General features: G+C 41.2%; 1 protein-coding gene across 12 annotated transcripts in view; it reads right to left on the bottom strand.

Annotated features, from left to right (window-relative positions):
* Nucleotides 1–19,511, bottom strand: part of ST3GAL5 (ST3 beta-galactoside alpha-2,3-sialyltransferase 5) — a 30,177-nt gene that overhangs the window by 7,931 nt on the left and 2,735 nt on the right. For 2 of the 12 annotated variants that reach the window (XM_077782698.2, XM_085577494.1), the window contains exons 2-3: nucleotides 3,396–3,507; nucleotides 1,573–1,687 (exon numbers count right to left, since the gene is read on the bottom strand). In XM_077782698.2, coding sequence (XP_077638824.2) covers nucleotides 1,573–1,687; nucleotides 3,396–3,505 — 225 coding nt within the window. In that variant the 5' untranslated portion in view covers nucleotides 3,506–3,507. The other 10 variants (XM_021535713.2, XM_021535707.2, XM_021535708.2 and 7 more) reach the window with 10 other exon arrangements.

Genomic DNA, 19,511 nt, shown 5'->3' with positions numbered 1-19,511 from the left:
GAGCCAGTGCACAGCAAAAACCTGCAGAGGAATTCCTCTTCACTCAATCACTTAAATCTAGACACGAGGTTTTGTAAAGAATATATTAGGCTAGTAGAAGTGCTAAGTGAAAATGAGCCTTTTGTACCACCATTTGCAACACCAAATTAAAAAAACCTACACCTACTTCTACCTGTCTAATTTAGCAGCAAGTGGAATTGCACTCTGCTCAACTGCATGACCTGAGTTCTGCTCTGAGATTCCACCAGAGACTCATTCATTGGGTAAAAGTTCTGTGCAAGAACAGCTGGACTTACTCATCAGAATGATGCAACACTTCTTCCATAAATACTGCTAAAGTGCTAATCACTAAATGATTTTAAAAGGAATGCTAGGTGGGGATGTTTTGGGCCTTCTCTCAAAGACTAGTCATCAAAATAAGAGACTACAGTTCCATATTGCATAAAAAGATTAAAGTGACAGACAAAACTACACATTGATCCATCTCAGAATAAAAACAAAACACTATTAGTGTACATTTTTAGAAATCTGTAGTGGCAAGCTGGCATCTGATGTAAAAAAGAAACAGCAAGAGTTCCTCCACTGTAATTTAAAAAAACCCATGAGCAAACACAGGGGTCAGAGGCACAAGACTCAAATCCACTGTTAATTTAGTTCTCCTCTACTCTTAAGGAACAATAGTGTGTATCTGAAAGAGCAGAGAGGGAAGTTCTACTGCTGTTGTTTTGGCATTTTTTTTAATCTTTTAACCAAGATTAACCTACAGAACTTCCTCTACCACCATTATGAAGGTTTCTGCATAAACACCACAGTAGGCAAAGCATGTACTTTTTGAGATAGCAATAAACACAGTCCATTAAGCCTTCAGGTATGCTTGGTTTAATATGTTTGTTCTTCAGGATCAGGAATGTTACTGAAAAAAACAAAAAAGTCAAATGAGAAAAAAGGGGAGGCAAAGAGGCTCAGAAGGGGAAAGATGGGCACTGAAGATGATGGCAAGTGGGGGAAGATGCACGTGCAGTAATGCTAAGATTAGACTGTCCTAAGGCAGGGTTTCTGCTGGAAGTTGCCTTTCAGCATTTGAGACATTCAAAGATAGGATGTAACAGTCCTAAACCAGGTAAGTTCTGTTATAAAGTGCAAATAACATAAGTAGCAAAGGCTTTAATGGTTTCTGTTACACCTCTTTAAAAGCCGCATGCAAAACTGTAGTTAAAGTAAGTAGTTGCTACCTTGAATGAATAAATGAAATAACAGCAGCACCCTCTTGGACATTTGCAACCAGTGTCAACTGCACTGACAAAATGGGATGATGATATGTCCATTTCAAATTTTAAAGCCAGAGTTATCTAATTTTACCCCTATAAACTCTGTTTCTCTAAGTGCTTCTGCTGTCATTTTACCAGAACAAAAACCAGAACGTCTATGGCATGAAATGAGGCAAAATATACTTCTGCTCAATAGATCATTTCAGCATTTTAGTTCTTTGTTGTAGAGCCCTGTAAGTCTTGTATTGTCAATTAATAACTTGTTTTTTAAGCCAAGTGGAAAAGAAAGCCAAACTATACCAACCCTTACACGATCGAGGTCCACATACGGCATTTTTGTTCTGTCGCATTCCTCAGGGTCAAGATGTAATTTGAGGATATAAAGGAAGCACCCTCCAACCACAAATAGTGCAAGAACTCTAAAAATCAACAGGACAGTGACAGGTAGGAGAGAAAAACAAAATTTTTTTTTTCTAATGTTCAATCAACTATTAAAGCAGTATTTTAAAGCAAATTTAAGTTGAACTTTATGTGAATACTTGCATTTGAATCAAACAAAATAAAAACCCCTTTTGCTTTGTTCACTTCAAGTCTTGTATAACTCTTCAAAGTTATCTGCACAAAAGCATGGACACATGTAGATGCTTAGAAAATGCCTGCCTCATATACTTTAAATGCATATCTGATGAGTCAAGCAGTTCTCCTCAATAACGAAACCAAGAGTAACTTTTTTCTTCTTTAAAGGTCATATCTTAGAAAACATATTTCCATGCAAGCTGAAAAAAAGGCTGGAACTTCAAACTGCTGAATTTTGGGCCAATGGCCACCACTGAAATAAAACTTTCATCTCGCTGGCAGGCCAGAATGCAGAACTCAGACACTCAGGCTGAAAAGCCTTAGTTACTTACACCCCCAAAACACGCAGCAGAAAAAGTCTCAGCTTTAAGATTGAAGAACGCAGACTATTCATATTTTTGACCTACTAATTTCTCATTCCTAAAGAATATCACTGTTGATATCCAAGAAGTCACTTAGCTCATTTCATGGTATATCCATCTGTAGAATATTTATATCATTATTTGATTAAAGCTGTGGTTGTTGCTCAAATATGTAGTTTGAGCTCTCTTAATGATTTTAATTTCCTATTGTTTCCTAAAGATTGGACATTTGTTTAAATGTCTTTAAAAATGTACAAGTTATTAAATGCCCAATGCTTCTTGAAACTCAGATAAAGTTAACACAGATTTCCAATATTTTTTTTTTAAAAAGCTTGTACTATATGAACTCATAGATGCAATCCCAGCAGTCAGTGTGCAGTACAGGCTGCAAACAAGGTGACCACTGGAAAAGTAGGACTATTCTCACATCTCACTTAACTAAATTACATTTTCCACTGATAGGTGATCTAAGAGCTTCATTAGCATGTTAGGCAGCAACCCCTGGAGATCAGCCAACAGGCAGAAAGCAGGAGATTCACAGCTGACAAACAAGGCTGGTTTTCCTCCAGGAGTTTATCAAGTATCCTCAGATTCAGCTGGGGTTGCATCACTCGGGTAATATCCACCTGTGTATGTAACAGTTTGGGTTTTTTTAGCTTTCAGACCTAAAAATTCACATGGCATCACAGTAGTGAAGGTTTTAGGTATAAAATATGGTCCTGAATCTACATGTGCACACACCCTTTTAGCTCTAATTTGATGTCAAGCTATAAACAGTGGAGTAAGGTTTTTGATGCAGCATTCCAGAAGTCTTCATAACAAAATAACTAAATGAAAATACCTCCCCAGGATACCCACTCAACATCCACTGGCCTTCCATTTCCTCAGTTATCAGACTGTACAGAAGTCTCAGCATTGTTATTTATCTGCATACAAAAAAGATTGGAAATACTTGTGAGTAAAGTACTAGGATCTCACTTTGGCTTGGGAAGACAGGTACTACAACAAGTTATCGTGGGCTCCACAATATGTTTTCAGTGTCCCACAGAAAGCTGTGTGCTCAACCCTCCATTCACAGCCTGTGGTAATCCCATGCCTTGATTTCTGCATCCATTTTGCAATTGCCCAGGCTGGGGTTAGAACAACTGCTCTCTGTGCAGCTGTGACAATGACACTTACTTGCGAGTACCTTTTAAAAACCAGCTTGGTCTCCTCATCTTCATGTGCAGCCACCTTACACCATTGCACAGGAGGTGAATGATCACTTTTCAGCTTCACAGAGTTATTGTCACTCAGCATTGCTGTAAAAAAGAAAGAAAAAGAGATCATAACTTTTGCTGAATTGAAAAAAATTTCACAGGACACCCATAGAGTGACAATTTTGTTTCCCAGAGAAGACTGCAATTTTTAGTTATGGTGCCAGGAACACTGAATTGCTCCTGAGATCCTTGTGATTAATAACTCACTCATTTCAGCTGCATCACCAAAACATGATTCTAAAAATGTTGCCCAGGTCTTTGCACTCTTCATAAGCCTGAAGTCTAACAATTGCTGATTACAGCATTTACTGCCAAGCACTTTTGTTTGATCTAATCAAACAATCTAAACAATATGCTCAGGGTATGCAGGATACCAGACTCAAAATCAAATCCCTGTGCTATGCCCCCCCTTAGGCTTCAAGGATGCTCTCAGCATACAAAACCCATACAAGCCATCCCCAAAATAGGAGCTCATCTTTTAAATCATCTCCCCAGTTTCCACAAGGCCAAACTTATCTCATCATCACTGCTCTGAATCCACCACTGAACTCTTCAGCAGCCCCAACAACATGGGCAGCAACTTCAACAGCAGGCACCAGAGAGGGTGTGGAGGGAATAATTCTTCTTGGCCCACTGCAGGACCAGGAGGCTGCCAGCACCAGGGAAGCACAGCACAGCTCCCTGCATGAACATTGGACAACCCAGGAGGACAGCACAGTGCTCCCTCACAGATGGGCAAGGCACTGATCCTTAGCTGACAAGAAGCAATCTTGCTGCTCCCACAGTTTCTATCAGAACTTTCCAATATTCACTCTGGGAAGAAAAACACAGGCTGGCACATCGTCTTTTCCCAGGCTGCTGCCAGTAACCAAAGATGTGAGAATGGAATCCCCATGAAGAGCCCACCTGTATGAGCCTGCTGGTTTTCCCAGGGAGAAGGAACACAGGGAAGGGTTTTTCCTGTCCTCCTCACCCAAAGCAGCACTCCCTTTGATCAGCCAACCATGGAAAGGTGCAGCCTGCTCCTCCACAGGGGAGGATTTCAGCCCTGCTCATTCCTTTGATCTCAGTGCTTGACCCTCTCTGCTCTCCACCACAAAGGTGTTCACCTCTTCTGTTCTCCTGCCAAGGGTTCTGTCACAAGAACTTCTGAAAAAATAGCAAGACTAAGGGAAGGCTTTTCTCTAAGGATGATCTTCCTCGTTCTCTTTTCCACCTCTTTTTATTGCTTATGGTGATATGACCCATTTGAACCAGCCTTTATGACCACTTGAAAACACTGCTTGATTGGACAAACAACTGATGTTCTTAAACACCAGGATGAAGGAGCTGAGGAGACAGAAGTACTCCCTCCAGATATCAAATCCAGACCACTGCAACTTCAAGGGTATCCAGCTCAGAAGATGACTCAAAGTCAGTCTCTTTGCACAGAAAGAAATTATTACTGATAATCGCAGTAGGTCAAATGCCAAAAAACCCTGTGAAGGTGGGACAGAGATAAAGATCAACAAAGATCAACAATAGCATCTGAAGCACTTTGAAGAGCAGGCTACAGTCAAGTCACGCTTTCAAGGTCACATGCAAATGATTACAACCGACAAAGCAGAGCAAGGCAGGAAAACCCTAATGGTTTTTGCCAGCAGGAAACTTGACCACTTACCTCAAACATAATTAACATGGTTATTATGGCATCACTAAGAACCTTAAATTCCCCACCTGATTATTTATTAATTGCATAGACTCTGAGCTGTCACACCCATTTGCTGACCTTTGTTACAATCCCTTTGAGATCTGAAAGCACTATAAAATCTGAAGTCAGTACCAACATGAGAAGGGTAAACTTGTCTTGAAAAAGGGTAAACTGAAATTTAAGGGCTAAGTTATATCCCCCCACAATTCTAGCAGTTTAAGCTGGAAATCAAACCCAGCTCTCGTCTACCACACAACCTGTCAGGACACAGGACAAAACAGCAGGTCAGGGAACCTATGAAGCCTTCAGAGCTCATTTTCACAGAGCAATACCTCATCTTTACTGGCTGAATAAAACCAGCACTGAGGTGCAAAACTGGGTGTTGACACCACCAACCGAGTCATCCACATCTGTTTCCTCTCTGCTACTGTTGGCAGAAAATCATTCAACCTCACATGGGTAAAGATTTCAAATTTGTGACAAGGACCATATCCCAGGGTCAGATCACCAACGTGAACTGCTCTACCTTGAGACATTCAGTGCCAACCCAGCAAGACTGGTAATGTCACCTTTACGACACACATCCTTCCTGCTACACTACACAGAGAAGTCAACTCAGCAGCTCTCATCCAGTACCTGACACTAACACAGCTTGGAGGTGACAGCTCTCCACAGGGATTACACTGCCTGGATGCACAGGGAGCAGCCCCAGCTCATGGAGCAAGATCACACCAGCACACAACAGCAGCTGACCAGAGGATGCTGCACAGAGTAAACACAGCCTGGAGACCACGTGGAAGCTCCAGGACTGCTCCACATAGAACAGAGGGGACATTCAATCAGATCACCTCAGAGGAGACTGCCTCACACCAGCACAAACAAGAGGCACTCAGCACTGCTTGGGAAAGGGATGGGATCACTCACCAACACCAATGGCTCACAGCAGGGACGTGACTGCTGAAAGCTGCTACAGCACAAAACAAGGCAGCAATTACATCTGTCAGCCCCACAGATCTCCACAAACACAGCTGGGGAGAACCATAAAATGGGACCTTTTTAAAACTGAGAAAGCAGGAAACAAGCTTCACCTATTTTCACTAGAGAACAAAGCAGGTACTAATTCTTTCTCAGGTAAACATAAAGAGGTAACTTGATCATAGTCCATAGGAACCTAGGTCAGAATGGATTTTGCACAAAGGAATCAGTCGAACTTGGTACCAGCCTGCAAGAGATCTAAAAGACAAAGAAGGAACTGAAGAGGTGGAGGGTCATGAACACAGAAGGGAATCAAACAGGAAAGCAAGACTGCAATAGCTAGTGCTATCAGAAAATGATCCCTGCCTCTGAGCAAAATAAATTCCAGTTGCTCCCTGCTTCAGTCATCCTGGATGTGCAAAAAGAAACAATGAAACAGAATTTAATTAATCACCTCAACACATCCTTTCCAAGTCCAACTCTTAGTATGCACAATGATTTATTTTTTATTATAATAACAAGTGACATGCCAATGTTCATTTCCTTTGCAACAGTTTACTTCAGTTTGACTCTTGTCAGTTATGATCATGACAGATTATTCCTTTCTCAAACAAGTCAATAAATATAGACCAACACAAGTCAAAATGCATATGTCCAGCATGGCATTTTTTTTTTTTTTTTTAAATTACTCAGGGTTGGATCCTGCACTCTTATTCAAGAGAATGAGCCCTTTCACTGGCTGGAAGCCCTTTCATTGGTGCAAGAGTGCTCAAAAGAGCAAGGTGGAAGTAACAAGCACCTTAGAGTGCACCTTTCCCACAGTCTTCCTCAATTAAAATCTTTGAGTTTGCAGAAAGAACCAGAACAGTCAAGATCCCAGAGGACCAAAGGGATGTTGCATACAAAGACCATTACATTCTTTCAGGAAGGGGCCCTGCTACAGTCGCTTTGAGAGCCATAAATGCGAATGTTTCAATTTGTGTACAGCACACAGCTCAGTAGTGTTGTGGTATTATAACCACATTTTGCATTGACATTTCTACAGTTACTCACCGTGGTGTAATTAGTGAGGACTCAAGGGATTTAAATTTGTTTCATCTACTGAACTTAAGTGATCTGTGCAAATCTGCTACTAAGGCTAAATTATCCATTAATACAATCTACTCCAAAGCTTTTTGTGGTGTTATTCTTCTCACCATGCTTTACTTTTGCCTCATTGTTATTCTTATGTAGACATGATTTCCACACTTGGAGTATTTCAGAAGCAATTCATTTAAGCCTTCAGGAAGTCTTTTCATGTGGGAATGCCAAAAGCTAAAAAGCAGCATGGATCAAGTTGTACACAACCACTGCCACACCCCAGAAAATGCATTTCAGCACCTGGATTTACCCAAAGAAAGCCAAGGTCTCTCAGCAGGCACGGGGACAGGAGCAGACAGCCTGCATGTGAGTGCAGGATGATGGCACACACCTGCATCCTCACCACACTCCCATCAAGCCCAAAAAACCACAACCACACACAGGTGATGCCTCCAGTTGAACTTTTCCCCTCTCACAGTACCACCAGAAGCAGTGGGAACACCCAGCTTTACCAGGCAGTCAATAGCAAGATCTTGCTGCACAAAGCAGCCTTTGAAGGTTGTGTAACAAGATGAAGAAGCTTGTAGGGGAAAGCCCCCAGAAAGTTAATCCCAAAAGTCACACTTACGTAAAGGAATTACAAATCATGAATGGTGAGGCTCCTGCAGGCATTGAAACAGAAGCTAAAATTGGTGCAAAAATACCCAAAAGGCACGTGCTCACTTCATTCTTCCCCTAAATCAGAGACAAAGAAATTATTTGAACATATTTCCAAAATCAGTAAAGGATAAGAGAAAGCTACTTGGTTTTGAGCAATACTTGTTTCAAAAGAGAAACAAAAAGTTGAACAGCAGAGAAGGTTTTTTGACACAAAAAACTTGAGCAAGGCACTTTTTATTGAGGTGTGGTTATTATCTAGTAATGAATTCTGTATGAATTTCCTGTTCTGTGGCTTTTAAACAAGACAAAAAAAAAATCCCACAGATATACCAAAAAACTTTATGCAAGAAATTAGAAGAGAGTAACTAAGAAAACTTAAACTAATCACACATTAGTTTTGGACACATTTGGAGAAAACAGATGGCAAAAAACTGACAACTCCAACATTAATGTCTGTGACTACTTGCAAGAGTTGAGCCCATGAAAAGATTACACATTTCAATCTATCCTCATTATTGACCAAACAGACAAGTTACTGTTTTCAAAACTGATACAATATTTCAAGAGAATGTTATTAATTTATGTCAACATGAAAAACAGTTTGGTGACATCTACTGCTAGGATTTGATTTTTGTGCTTCTGCAGGACCGAAATCCACAGCAATCTAAATGTAAGGGCTGAGACATTAAAAAAGGGAATGAAAGGAATGATTAAATTAGGTGGCAGTTTTTTGGTTTATGCTTCAAAGCCAGTCACTAAGCAGAAACTCTCAGATGATACCTAAGAATATGACAAATCATTACAAAACTGATTCAAAAATCAGTATAAAATTCTCCCAATTCCCTCCTACATCCATCCCACAATCTGTTCAATTCGCCTTAATGGGCAAACCAGTCTTGATTCAGGGAATTTTGAAGTAATAGGATTTTTGTCAATGAATACAACTGCTAATCATCTATTCTAATATTGGTAAGAACAAAATAACTGATGAGTAAACATGGTCTCTTAGTAACTTATCTACTGTGGCATAGGAGGCCCATAAATCTCCCAAGGTGTCCCTAATCAGGGACTCTCCCTCCCAAGTCTCCTTATCAAAACATGATTCCTTCAGATCCCTCCCATGCTTTCAAACATCACCATCTCTTCATTGGAAACAATATATCAAACAAGAAATTTCTCAAATAACCTCTGTTTACATAAAACACGACAGGCAAATCTTAAGCCAACAGTGAATCAAGCCTCATCCCAGTAACAATTAGGTTGGAGAATGGTACTGCAAAGAAAAAAATGCTGAAGATGGAAAAAATGCTGAAGGAGAGTTACTTGTGCACCCCATGGTACACAAAGGACTGCACAGCTACAAGTGCTGTACAGTTAAACTGCTGTCTTACAACTGCAATCCAAGGTATTTTTATCCATCCAAAACACAGTATTTCTTAATACAAAAACAATTTGGAAACGTATTCTCTTGTGACATGAAGAATTCGTTATTACAAAACAACCAATATGGAAAATAAAAGAACATCCTCTAGCAAGAGGCACTCCAGAAACTGCAGTGTAGTAAAGGACTGCCTGGCTTTCATGGAATCACAGGATCATCCAGCTCCAACCCCCTGCCATGGGCAGGGACACCTCCCACTATCCCAGGTTGCTCCCAGCCCCTTCCAACCTGGCCTTGGACACTTGCAGGGATGGGCCAGCCACAGTTTCTTTGGGCAACCTGTGCCAGGCCCTCACCACCCTCACAGTGTTAATATTTCTTCCTAATATCCAGTCTAAACCTGCTCTCTGTCAATTTAAAGTCATTCCCACTTACCCTGGTCAAAGGCCAGGTCATGTCCAGCCTCTCATCCACCAGCACCCCCAAGTCCTTCTCCTCAGGACTAATCTCAGTTCATTCTTTGCTCAGCCTGGATTTGTACTTGGGATTGCCCTGGCACAGGACCTAGATGGACTTCATGAGGTTAACTTTCCAATGACTTCTGCAGAAATGAATCCAAATTTTTCAGCTGAATTTTAACAGATCAAGAAAGCTAACAACCTGCCCACACATTGAAATTGGATTTAAAATCTATACAAGGAAAGTAAAAAGCCCCTCATCTGGCTTCATTTGCCCATATTGACAAAATACCCAGGAAAAGTGAGGAAAGAATAATTGACAAGTTATCCTAAAGGAATTGTGTCCAATTGGAAAATATCCTTCTATGACATAATGAACACGGAAATACCTTCTTTAAAGGATTTTTTGTTCAATAGTGCATGATGAAAATAGCTTAAAACCACAAGCGTGAAGAAAAATTCCAGTGATATTAATAATCCAAGGGAGATTTACTAGGAACATGCTAAAGCATGAGAGACTTTTGTGTTATGATTTGTAGCAATATATTCACTCTTAGATGTTTATCAAATAATTTCCTGATCACCATCCAACCACTTCCTATCACAAGACACAATGAGACAGTATCCAGGGAGCTGTGGCAGATTAGGGACTGACATCTCACCACAGAAAAAATATGAAGCTAAATTAAAAAATTAGAGACTTACTACCAATTATTTCTTCATCTGCCACTATATAAATCCCACAGCAAAGTTGGCATTTCAACATATTCAGACACTTGAGAAACTTTCCTTGAATATTATCTGCTTAATGGCTATTACTGTTGAATTAAATAATCACTTGACATCCGTTTTAAGGAACAGAGTCAGTTGTTTTGGTTAATTGAAGAATACATCTGTGACAGCAGAAAAAAATTTAGCCCATAATATGGTTATAAGCACCTACAATATGCATCTTACAAAATGAGCTTTGACCAGAAAGGCCTTTTTATCAGACAATTAAAATTTAAGATAATGCTGTCTGTATGATCTGTGGTTCATTAGGTCAAGATCTGTCTCCTCAGAAATTGAGAACTTATTACTGAACCCTATTTGTGTGGATACAATTGGTAATAAGTGAAACAAGGAGCAAATGAGAATTTCAGAGCAGTTGACAGAAACTCTCAAAGGCACCAACAGGATGACAGGTGAAAATTATTTTTCTTGGAGCCAGGAACACCACCAAGCAACATTAGTGTCCTAGAGGCATGATGATTCTTCTGTCCTTGCCTTGTGACACTCTGCTTGTTTTCCTCTAATTGTTTAATGGGTCAATCCTGCATCCTCTTTGAAACATCATCCAGCAACTCAAAGTCATTAACAACCTTACATAATTGTGTCTACTTGAGCACTCTTTTCCTTTAGGAAGGATACACATAGTTAGACTACAATTTGCTGTTAACATTGGATCATCCAGATAGAACATAAAAAAAACTGTTTCAGCTCAAATACAGTCCAATTATCAGCTTAACTAGACATATTCAGAGTGTAACACCATCACTTCCTCTCAGCATCATTCACAGGAAGCTTTTTGAACATTAGCAGTCCAAAATAATCAAAACAGGCCTGCTAAAATAATATTATAGGGAAAGAACTCTTAATGAGGTTCTAAATAGTTCAATGTTCAAAGCAGGGGTATTCTCTTTATTTCACATCTGTCTTAGCACCCTCTTTCTCTAGTCAAACTTTGCAGCCCTTTCTGTGAATCCTCTTTCAGGTGCTCTCAAGTGAGTAACAGCAAAAAAAAAACATAAAACAAGCATAAGAAACATCAACAAGATGTGCTTCAACACTTAAGTGGGCTGCTGATGCTTTGTAACAGACAAAAGCAGCATCTGAATATTGACTTTTTCTGATTCACAATGAACCACAATAAGTCAGTGTCCCAGCCAAACAGGAAGAAACAGGTAACCTAAAGTACTGCTGTTGTGAACAGTGTGCTATTAAAAAGTTATGTTTATTTCTTACAAGGGAGGCTTTTAGACCCTCTTGTTCCTTTTCCTTTTGGAGCAAATCCGTTTTCCCTTCCATGCTACTGGTCTTAGAAGCAGAAACACAGAATAATGAGGTTGGAAGAGACCTTTAAGATCATCAAGTCCAACCTATGCCCTAATACCTCAACTAGACTATAGCACCAAGTGCCATGTCCAGTCTTTTTTTAAACACATCCAGAGATGGGGATTCTACCACATCTCTAGGAAGACAATTCCAGTACTTTATTATTCTTTCAGTGAAACAGTGGCTGTCTGCTCTGGATGCTCAGAGCCTGATGTCAGCCACTCCTCAGCATCTGCTGAAGCCCACAGACATGCAGAGTTAATGAGCTGCAGCCTAACAGCCAGCTGCTACCCAAACCCCCCCCCTGCACATCTCCCCTTCCTCATCCTCCTCCCCAGCCCACAGATGCACACTTGAGGAAGCACCACTGCAACACTCAGAGGAAGAGCCACACCAGCCAGGAAGGGAGGAAGAAAGCCCACGGCACCAGGACATCACCTGGTGTGAGCTCATCCTGCACAAATGGAAGAGATTTCTGAGCCCCTGCAAAGCCAAAACAAATTAGGTTTTCCCCTTACATGGGAAATTTGAGGGGAAAAAAAAAAAATCTTTCCTAAAAGAAATGGTCTGAAAAGGCAGGGCATAGCATTAATCTTTACTGGGTGAAAGAAACAGCAGACTTACACAGCCAAGATGTTTCATATGACATCTGAATTATGCAGCAGAATAGCACCAAACAACTGATGATTATGGAACAATGTCAATAATACAGCAGCATTTTTACCTCACTATCATCTAACATTCCAAGGCATCATGGTAAAATCACACTTGAGCTTACAGAAGCTAGAGAGGAGATGCCAAAAGCCTCCCCTAAAGAAAAGGCAAAAATTAAAATTGCAATACAGCAAAAAATATTGCTGTAAACAATTTTAATGCTTAAGTTCTGAACCTAAGACTTCAGGACCTAACAGGCTGCAGAGAGTGCTGATGGGATGAGTAAAGGAAGAGCCTCTCCCAAGGAGAACAGAGACCTTGGCTTGTCCAGCTTTGCAAAACAAGAATTGAGAGTTTTTCCTTAGATACACCAAACATGTAAACACCAAAGCCAAAACCAAACCTTTCAAACAAAACTATAATGTTAGCACACAGGAAAAAGTGGACATAAACAAAAAGGGACTACGAGCAAAAGACTCCTGAGCAGCAAAGGAATAGCCTTGGCATAGGAGTAATGGAAAATAACAGACTACACAAGTTTTAAGGAAGTCTTTAATAATTTATGAATTACATTATCAGTGAGAGCTGCTTGTGACAGGGAAGATTCCTCCATGATCCCGAAGTCCTCTGTCTAGCTTGTTTTGAAGTACTGGGTATGCCTGCTGGGGATGCTTTAATCTGTTCTGTCAGAGCAAGTTCCATTCAGACTCCCATGGAATTTGAAAACTACAACATGACAAATCTGAATCATTATCTGAGTCTTTTTCGGTTATTTAGCCTTTACTATAACTCACAAACTACTGAAGTCTTCCAGGGTCCCTTAATCTAAACAAACAACCTGCCCACCAAATATTCCAACTCTGCAGCAGTCTTGGCATGTTTCACAACTGATGTATGCAAAGGAAACAAAATGGAACATTTTTAGCCCATTCTCCTCAATAAAAGGAAGTTTCTGGTACCACACTGTCTTCCTACATCCTGCTCCTAACTGCCTGTCAATTATTTAGCCAATCTGCTGGAACTCTACGGAAGGAAAGATGCTAAACCTCAAAAAGTTGCAGGAAACCAGAAGGATTAACTCATTTCTCATCGACCCCACAGAAGCAGACAATAAACCAAAATGCTTTCATGCCCTAACTCTCCAGCTGCATTTTGACCTCTTGAAAGAAATTCCCTGAGTTTGGCCAGCAGAGTGCCTGAGAGATAGCTCAAGGTTTCCTGCTGCATGATCCAAAAGGGAGACCGTAACCTCACTGCAGCAGAACAGATGGAATAACACAGTCTGCACGGAAAACAGCCCCTCTGAACAGAATCTGCGTAGTCCCATTGTAAGCTGCAGTTTAAAAAGACGTATCTATTCCAGAAGCATAAAAGAGCACTTATCTCAATGAGGTTTTTTTAGAGAAATAATGAATATATATCTTTATCTACCCTTCTCCCCAGAAGGAGACAAAGTCAGTCATTTTCCACCGCACAGCTGTTTATATCCAGTAATTTAAAGAACATTTCCTAATTATTTCCCTAACTATAGAGAGCTGCAAAATAAACATCCCTCCTCTAGCAGCGTTATAGTTTGATCTTACCTACTTAAATAGAAAAAATAGATACAAAACAAATCTCAGCACAAAGGTTGGGGGGGGGGGGGGGGGGGAAGGAAGGAAAGTCCTTTTAGTGAGTAGCGCTGAAGCAAATAGAAAGGCTTTGGCAGTAACAGCAGAAGCCGTATCTGCTTTGCATTCACATCACTCCAAGCATGCAGAGCCAGAATCCCTCACAAAACGCCTACCGGAACCCGCAGAGAAGCAGAAACCTATAGATTTTATTGCAGAGGGGAACAATTCGAGCTAAGACATCCTTTCCCTCCAGTTCAAGGCAAACACGACTTCCACCGCCCATCTCCTCCAGAACTCGCAGCCCCCACCTCCCCATCCCTGCCTGGGAGGGAGGGAGGGAGAGAAGGAGGGAGGGAGGGAGAGACCTGGAAGCTCCGGCGCTGGCGGTGGGGCACATCCTGCCGACTGCTCCAGCCCAAGCCCGCAGTCCCCGCGCCGCCGCATGGGCCCCGGCGGGCGCTGTCCCCGCAGGGCGCGGGCGGCGCGGGCGGCGCGGGCGGAGCGGGCGGTGCGGGCAGCGCGGGCAGCGCGGGCGGTGCGGGCGGCCCCGGCGCTCTGAGGCGCGGCCGCGGCGGCCCCGCCGCAGGTAGCGGAGCCGGCGCGCGGCGGGGGCGGCACGTGGCGGCGCGCAGCCAATGGGGGCCGAGCGCGGCGCCGCGCGGGGCGGGGGCACCGCCCGCGCTGAGGGGATGCGGGAGGGCCGCGGCCCCTGCCCCGCCCCGCCGCTTCTGTGCCGCGCCGGTGTTACAAATAAACGCTTTCTTCGCCTTTTTTTTTTTTTTTTTTTTTACCCCCACCCTCGCAATGAGTCGTGGGTTTGGGGATTTTCCCACACGCACAAGAAACCCCCGCCCGCCGCCCCCTCCTCATGTCGGCCGCCTTCGTCTCGCTGCCGGTGCCTGCGCTCGCCCTCTGTGGAAAAACGAGTCGATCCCCTCAAGTTACAGCGTTTGAGCTGTTTTTATTGCGCCTTGTGCTCCCAGGAGCTTTGGTGCGTTGGGGCTTTCAGGCCTCTCCGCAGCTGTTCTAGGGAATCATCCCTTTCATGACACGACGCGCCGCAGGATATGTAAAAAAAAAAAAACCCTAAAAAGTCTTGATTTAGTTTTACACTTGTGTAAGCAGCTGCTTGACTTGCAAGGGAGAGGAAACGACCTTGCAAACCCATCTGACCGTGGCCTTACAAGTCACAAGTTGCACCACGAAATGAAGAGCTGGAAAACCACTGGAGCGAAGCTGTGCGCACCGGATGGGGGAAAGCTGATGAAGCAGGAAAATGGATTAAGTCATTACAGTCTGCCTGATGCTCGGATTTTTTTTAAATATCTGACTTATTGCTATGGTATCTAAAAATGGTTCCCTAACCTAGATGATTGATGCAAAACAATCAGCGATTCCAGGCATAGCAGCTGCTAATTATTAGTGCTGGAAGTACAGTGCATAACACAGTGCAGAGGCCGTGTCAGGAGAGACAGGAGAAAAGCTTGCCCTTAAAGAAGGTGGGATAAAACTGGCTCTGAGGTGCCATTCTCAGTTAAAAAGGAGTGATATGGTTCAGTGAGAAAACTGCTGCACAAGGAGATCTGAAAACAACCACCATTTTCTGGTGTATGAATATTCCCTCACTGTAAATGATAGATGAGCTCATGCCCTGAAGCAGGATAGTTTCGATGTTTTCAAATTTTATACAAGATATGTTTTTTTATCCTTATAATGGACGTTTCTTCACGTTCCTTTAAACCACACCTCTTGTTTTCTGTGGTGGGTGAAAAATTGCTTCTCTGTTCTGTCAGCTGTTTGATGGTTTGAGTTGTAGTCAGGGCAGATCCTTGATCACTTCCGGTATGATTCAAGAGAAAACATATACAAGTCAGCAACAAAATATTCCCTGCTCTGTTATTTCAGCTGTTGGCACAATTGGGGATTAGCTCTTATCTTTAGTCCTCCTCCATAATTGCAAGCAACTGTTCATTAATTTGGACTCTCAGATGAAGCCAAATAAATAAAGACCCTGACTGTACAGCCAGGCATGAACAAGGGGTCACAGGGCCTGTCACATTTGGCTTTGCCAGGAGACAATCAGGCTTTGCAAGCAGCTGCAGCAAAGATGCATCAAAGATATGCACTATCTTCATATTTTGAAATCTGATAGGAAAAGTGAACAATCAGTTTTGATGCAGTTTTTGAGGCAGGATGAAGCATGACAGTGGATGAGTGATGCTGTATTTTAAAAAAGCTTAGAGGATTCTCCAGTTAGCAGTTAATTCTGTCAATAAATAAGGTCTCAGTAGATTGAAGTCCCAGAAATAAGTAGCAAAAATGCAGTACCAGGAGTACATCACCAGTCCAACTAACAAGGCAGGGAGATCAGAGCCTGAGAGGCAGAAAACACAATCATAAGTAACTTCAGTAACTCAAATTAAGTTGGATAAATGTCACAGGAGAGAGTAGGGCTGGATCTAACGTTTCAGGAAGTAACTGTGACTGCTTATTGGAAAGCCAGAAGAGGAAAAACAATCCCTAAAGAGTGCCATATTATTGACAAAGACCCACACTGTAGAAGGAACTGCAGCATCCTTGGTTTCAACACCCTTGTAGCACCATGACAAAGAAAATCAGCAGTGTTCTGCTTCCTTTTCAAAAACAGAGGAACAATATAAAATAAGACACACATTTCATTAAAAGGGTGTAAAAGAAAGGACTTGTAACCTCTGGTGGGTTAAGTACAAATTTATGAGAAGGATACAGAAGGAAGTTTCAGGGTCCGCTTGCAAAAGTTATAAGAAATAATAACAAGTCTTTCTAGAACAAATCAGGGAGCCTGCTGGAGTTTGACAGCTCTGTAAGGCAAATAAATTGTTTCATACACAGAAGAAACATCTGGAGAAGATACAGACAGGAAAAAAAGGCAGAATTTATTTTTGCATTTATGAATAGGATAGATGAGCATGGATAAACTCCAATAATGGGAAGCTTCTTTAAGGGGAATAATTAGGAAAACATGTCTTGGATTACAGTGCAAGTATAAAAGATGAAAGAATACATTAACAAGTGAGCAGCAGCCAACTGCTGAGACCAGATGGTGTTCAACCCTGAGTTGTCAAGCAGCTCAGAGACAAAGTGGATCAGGTACTAACTGCTGTCTCTGACTTCTCACTTAAAGTTACCTCAGCATCAGAGGGGTCTGGAGAGTTGCTCATGTGACATCAGATTTTTTAAAGGATTTTGGAGAAGATTGTGGAAACTGTAGACCTGGAAGCCCAATCTCTTTGACAGACAAATAAGTAGAAATTATGCTGAAGAATAGAAAAAACTTAGTGGCCACATAGAAAAGGTGACATATTAAGGAAAGCCATTATGGCTTTTTTAAAGCAAAGTAGTGTCTCAGGAAAGCTTTCTTTGAGGAAGTCAAGAAGCTCACAAACCATAAAGATTCAATTAACTGTCTATGATGGTTTCCAAAAGCAATCAGTAAGATTCCTTCCCCAAGGGAAGTAAAAAGCAAGGCTGCTAATGGATATGAAACTTGGACAAATAACTGATAGAAATGAAGGCCAGTAGTGATTTACAAAATATGTTGCTGATAATGAGCTATTCAGGGTAGGGCTAACTGTGAAAAACTTAATTACTTTATGCTACTCACAGAGCAAAATGGCAGATGATATTAAATCTGATAAATATTAAAGGCTGACATATGAGAAAAAAACCACAATCCTGAATTTCACATATATACTGAGGAACTTTGAGTTGATTTTTACGAGTGAAAAAAAAGGCCTTGAGGTTGTGAAAACTGGTTCTGTGAGACCATCAACTCAGGGCTCAGCAGTGATCAAAATGGAAACTGAGTACTTTTAAGATTATTGTTAAAATTTATTAAGACAGAAATATAGATAAAAAGTGTCATTGTATCAATCCCTGTTTGCACCTGCATCTTTAATTGCCTGTGCAGCTCTAGTTCAAAAGTAGTATGGTAGAACTGAAATGGATTAAATAAAAATCAATACAATTATCAGAAATAGTAGGAGGGCTTTGAAAGGGATCATGGTTGACTCAGCTGGGTTTCTTCAGTCTCCAGGGAAGGGGAGATAATATCAAAGTCTATGTAAAATCTTCAGAGATCCAAATAAGAACCAGGAATCCAGACTGTTCACTGACTTATCAGACACGAGAACTGAGCTACAGCAAATTAAATGGGAACTTGGAAAGTTCAAAACAAACAAGAAGAGATAGTGCTTCATTCAGTCTATAGTTAAGCCAGAAGTCTTTGCTTCACGATATAGTGGGTACCAAAACTTTGCATGAGCTTAAAAGCAACTGGAAAATCATCAAAGACTTGATCTAACTCAGCAAGTTCTTGAACTGTAAATTGCTGGAGCTGGAAATACATTTTGGAGAAGTATAGAACATGTTTTCCCAGTTCATTCTGTCTTCCTGCTCACATCTGTCTGAAACTGCTGGGATGTGTGGAGCTTTCAGCCAACCCAATATCAGCTTTTATATTAGATTTAGGATTACTATTACTTCCCAACCCCAGATCATCCAGCTGTCATAATGTCCCCAAACTATTTCTGATTGTTAAGTAATTGCATAGGGTTTTTGCACTCCCTTTTTGTTTTGCCTTTCACTGTATTCACTGCTTTTAGTACTATACTTAAGCCCACATGGATTTTTGGCACTGCCTACTATTTTGAGAAAAAACAATCTCATTAAAATCTTTAATGTGTTCTTCCCAGAAGCATTAAAAACAAATTATCCCTGTAGGTGTAGTGCCTTCCTCATTTCTGGGAGAATGCAAGTTGTCAGCGCAATTCTAAATACAACCTACATGGGAGGAGTGATGTTATAGGTAGTGTGCTGCTCTGTAGAAAAACAATACATTGTGTGGTGGAGAAGTCAGTGGTCTAAAGGGGTGGATGCAAAGCAGGTTGTTATTCTTCAACCATCTAAGTTGGCTTTGTGAATTCGTGCATAATAGAATAGAAATATTTATACTTTCCATTTCAACTGGTGCAGACAGTGGCTTAGGATTGTTGGAGTGTAGAAGTATCAATATAAATATTTAATTTATAATGATGGTAGACCAGATATGTGTCCTTTTGAGTTTCTTTTTCCTAGCAGAAAATATTTTCATGCCGTTCAATGTTTTAAGTCTATTAATAATTGTATACAAAGCCTTAACAGCAGAGATTGTAATGTATATATTAATAATGCATTTGCAGAGAAAAATATATTAATGCTTTTCTAAATGTTCAGTTAAACAATTACCTAGTTCCACAAAGCATTAGTAACAGAAAGCAAGTATAATCTTAAATTGTTTTATGATACTGTAGATGTCTAAGAGTTTTTCTAAGAAATCTAAGAGAGGCGCACATGGAGTGAAGCAGACTTTGAGGAGAGAAACATCCAGCCGACTGTGACAAACAGCTTTCAGAGGTTGTCAC

This window comes from Lonchura striata, chromosome 4, assembly GCF_050655825.1.
Source record: "Lonchura striata isolate lonStrDom1 chromosome 4, ASM5065582v1, whole genome shotgun sequence".
NCBI lineage: Eukaryota > Metazoa > Chordata > Aves > Passeriformes > Estrildidae > Lonchura > Lonchura striata.
Note: the sequence above shows the minus strand (reverse complement) of the source record. Positions and strands in the feature narration are given on the sequence as shown.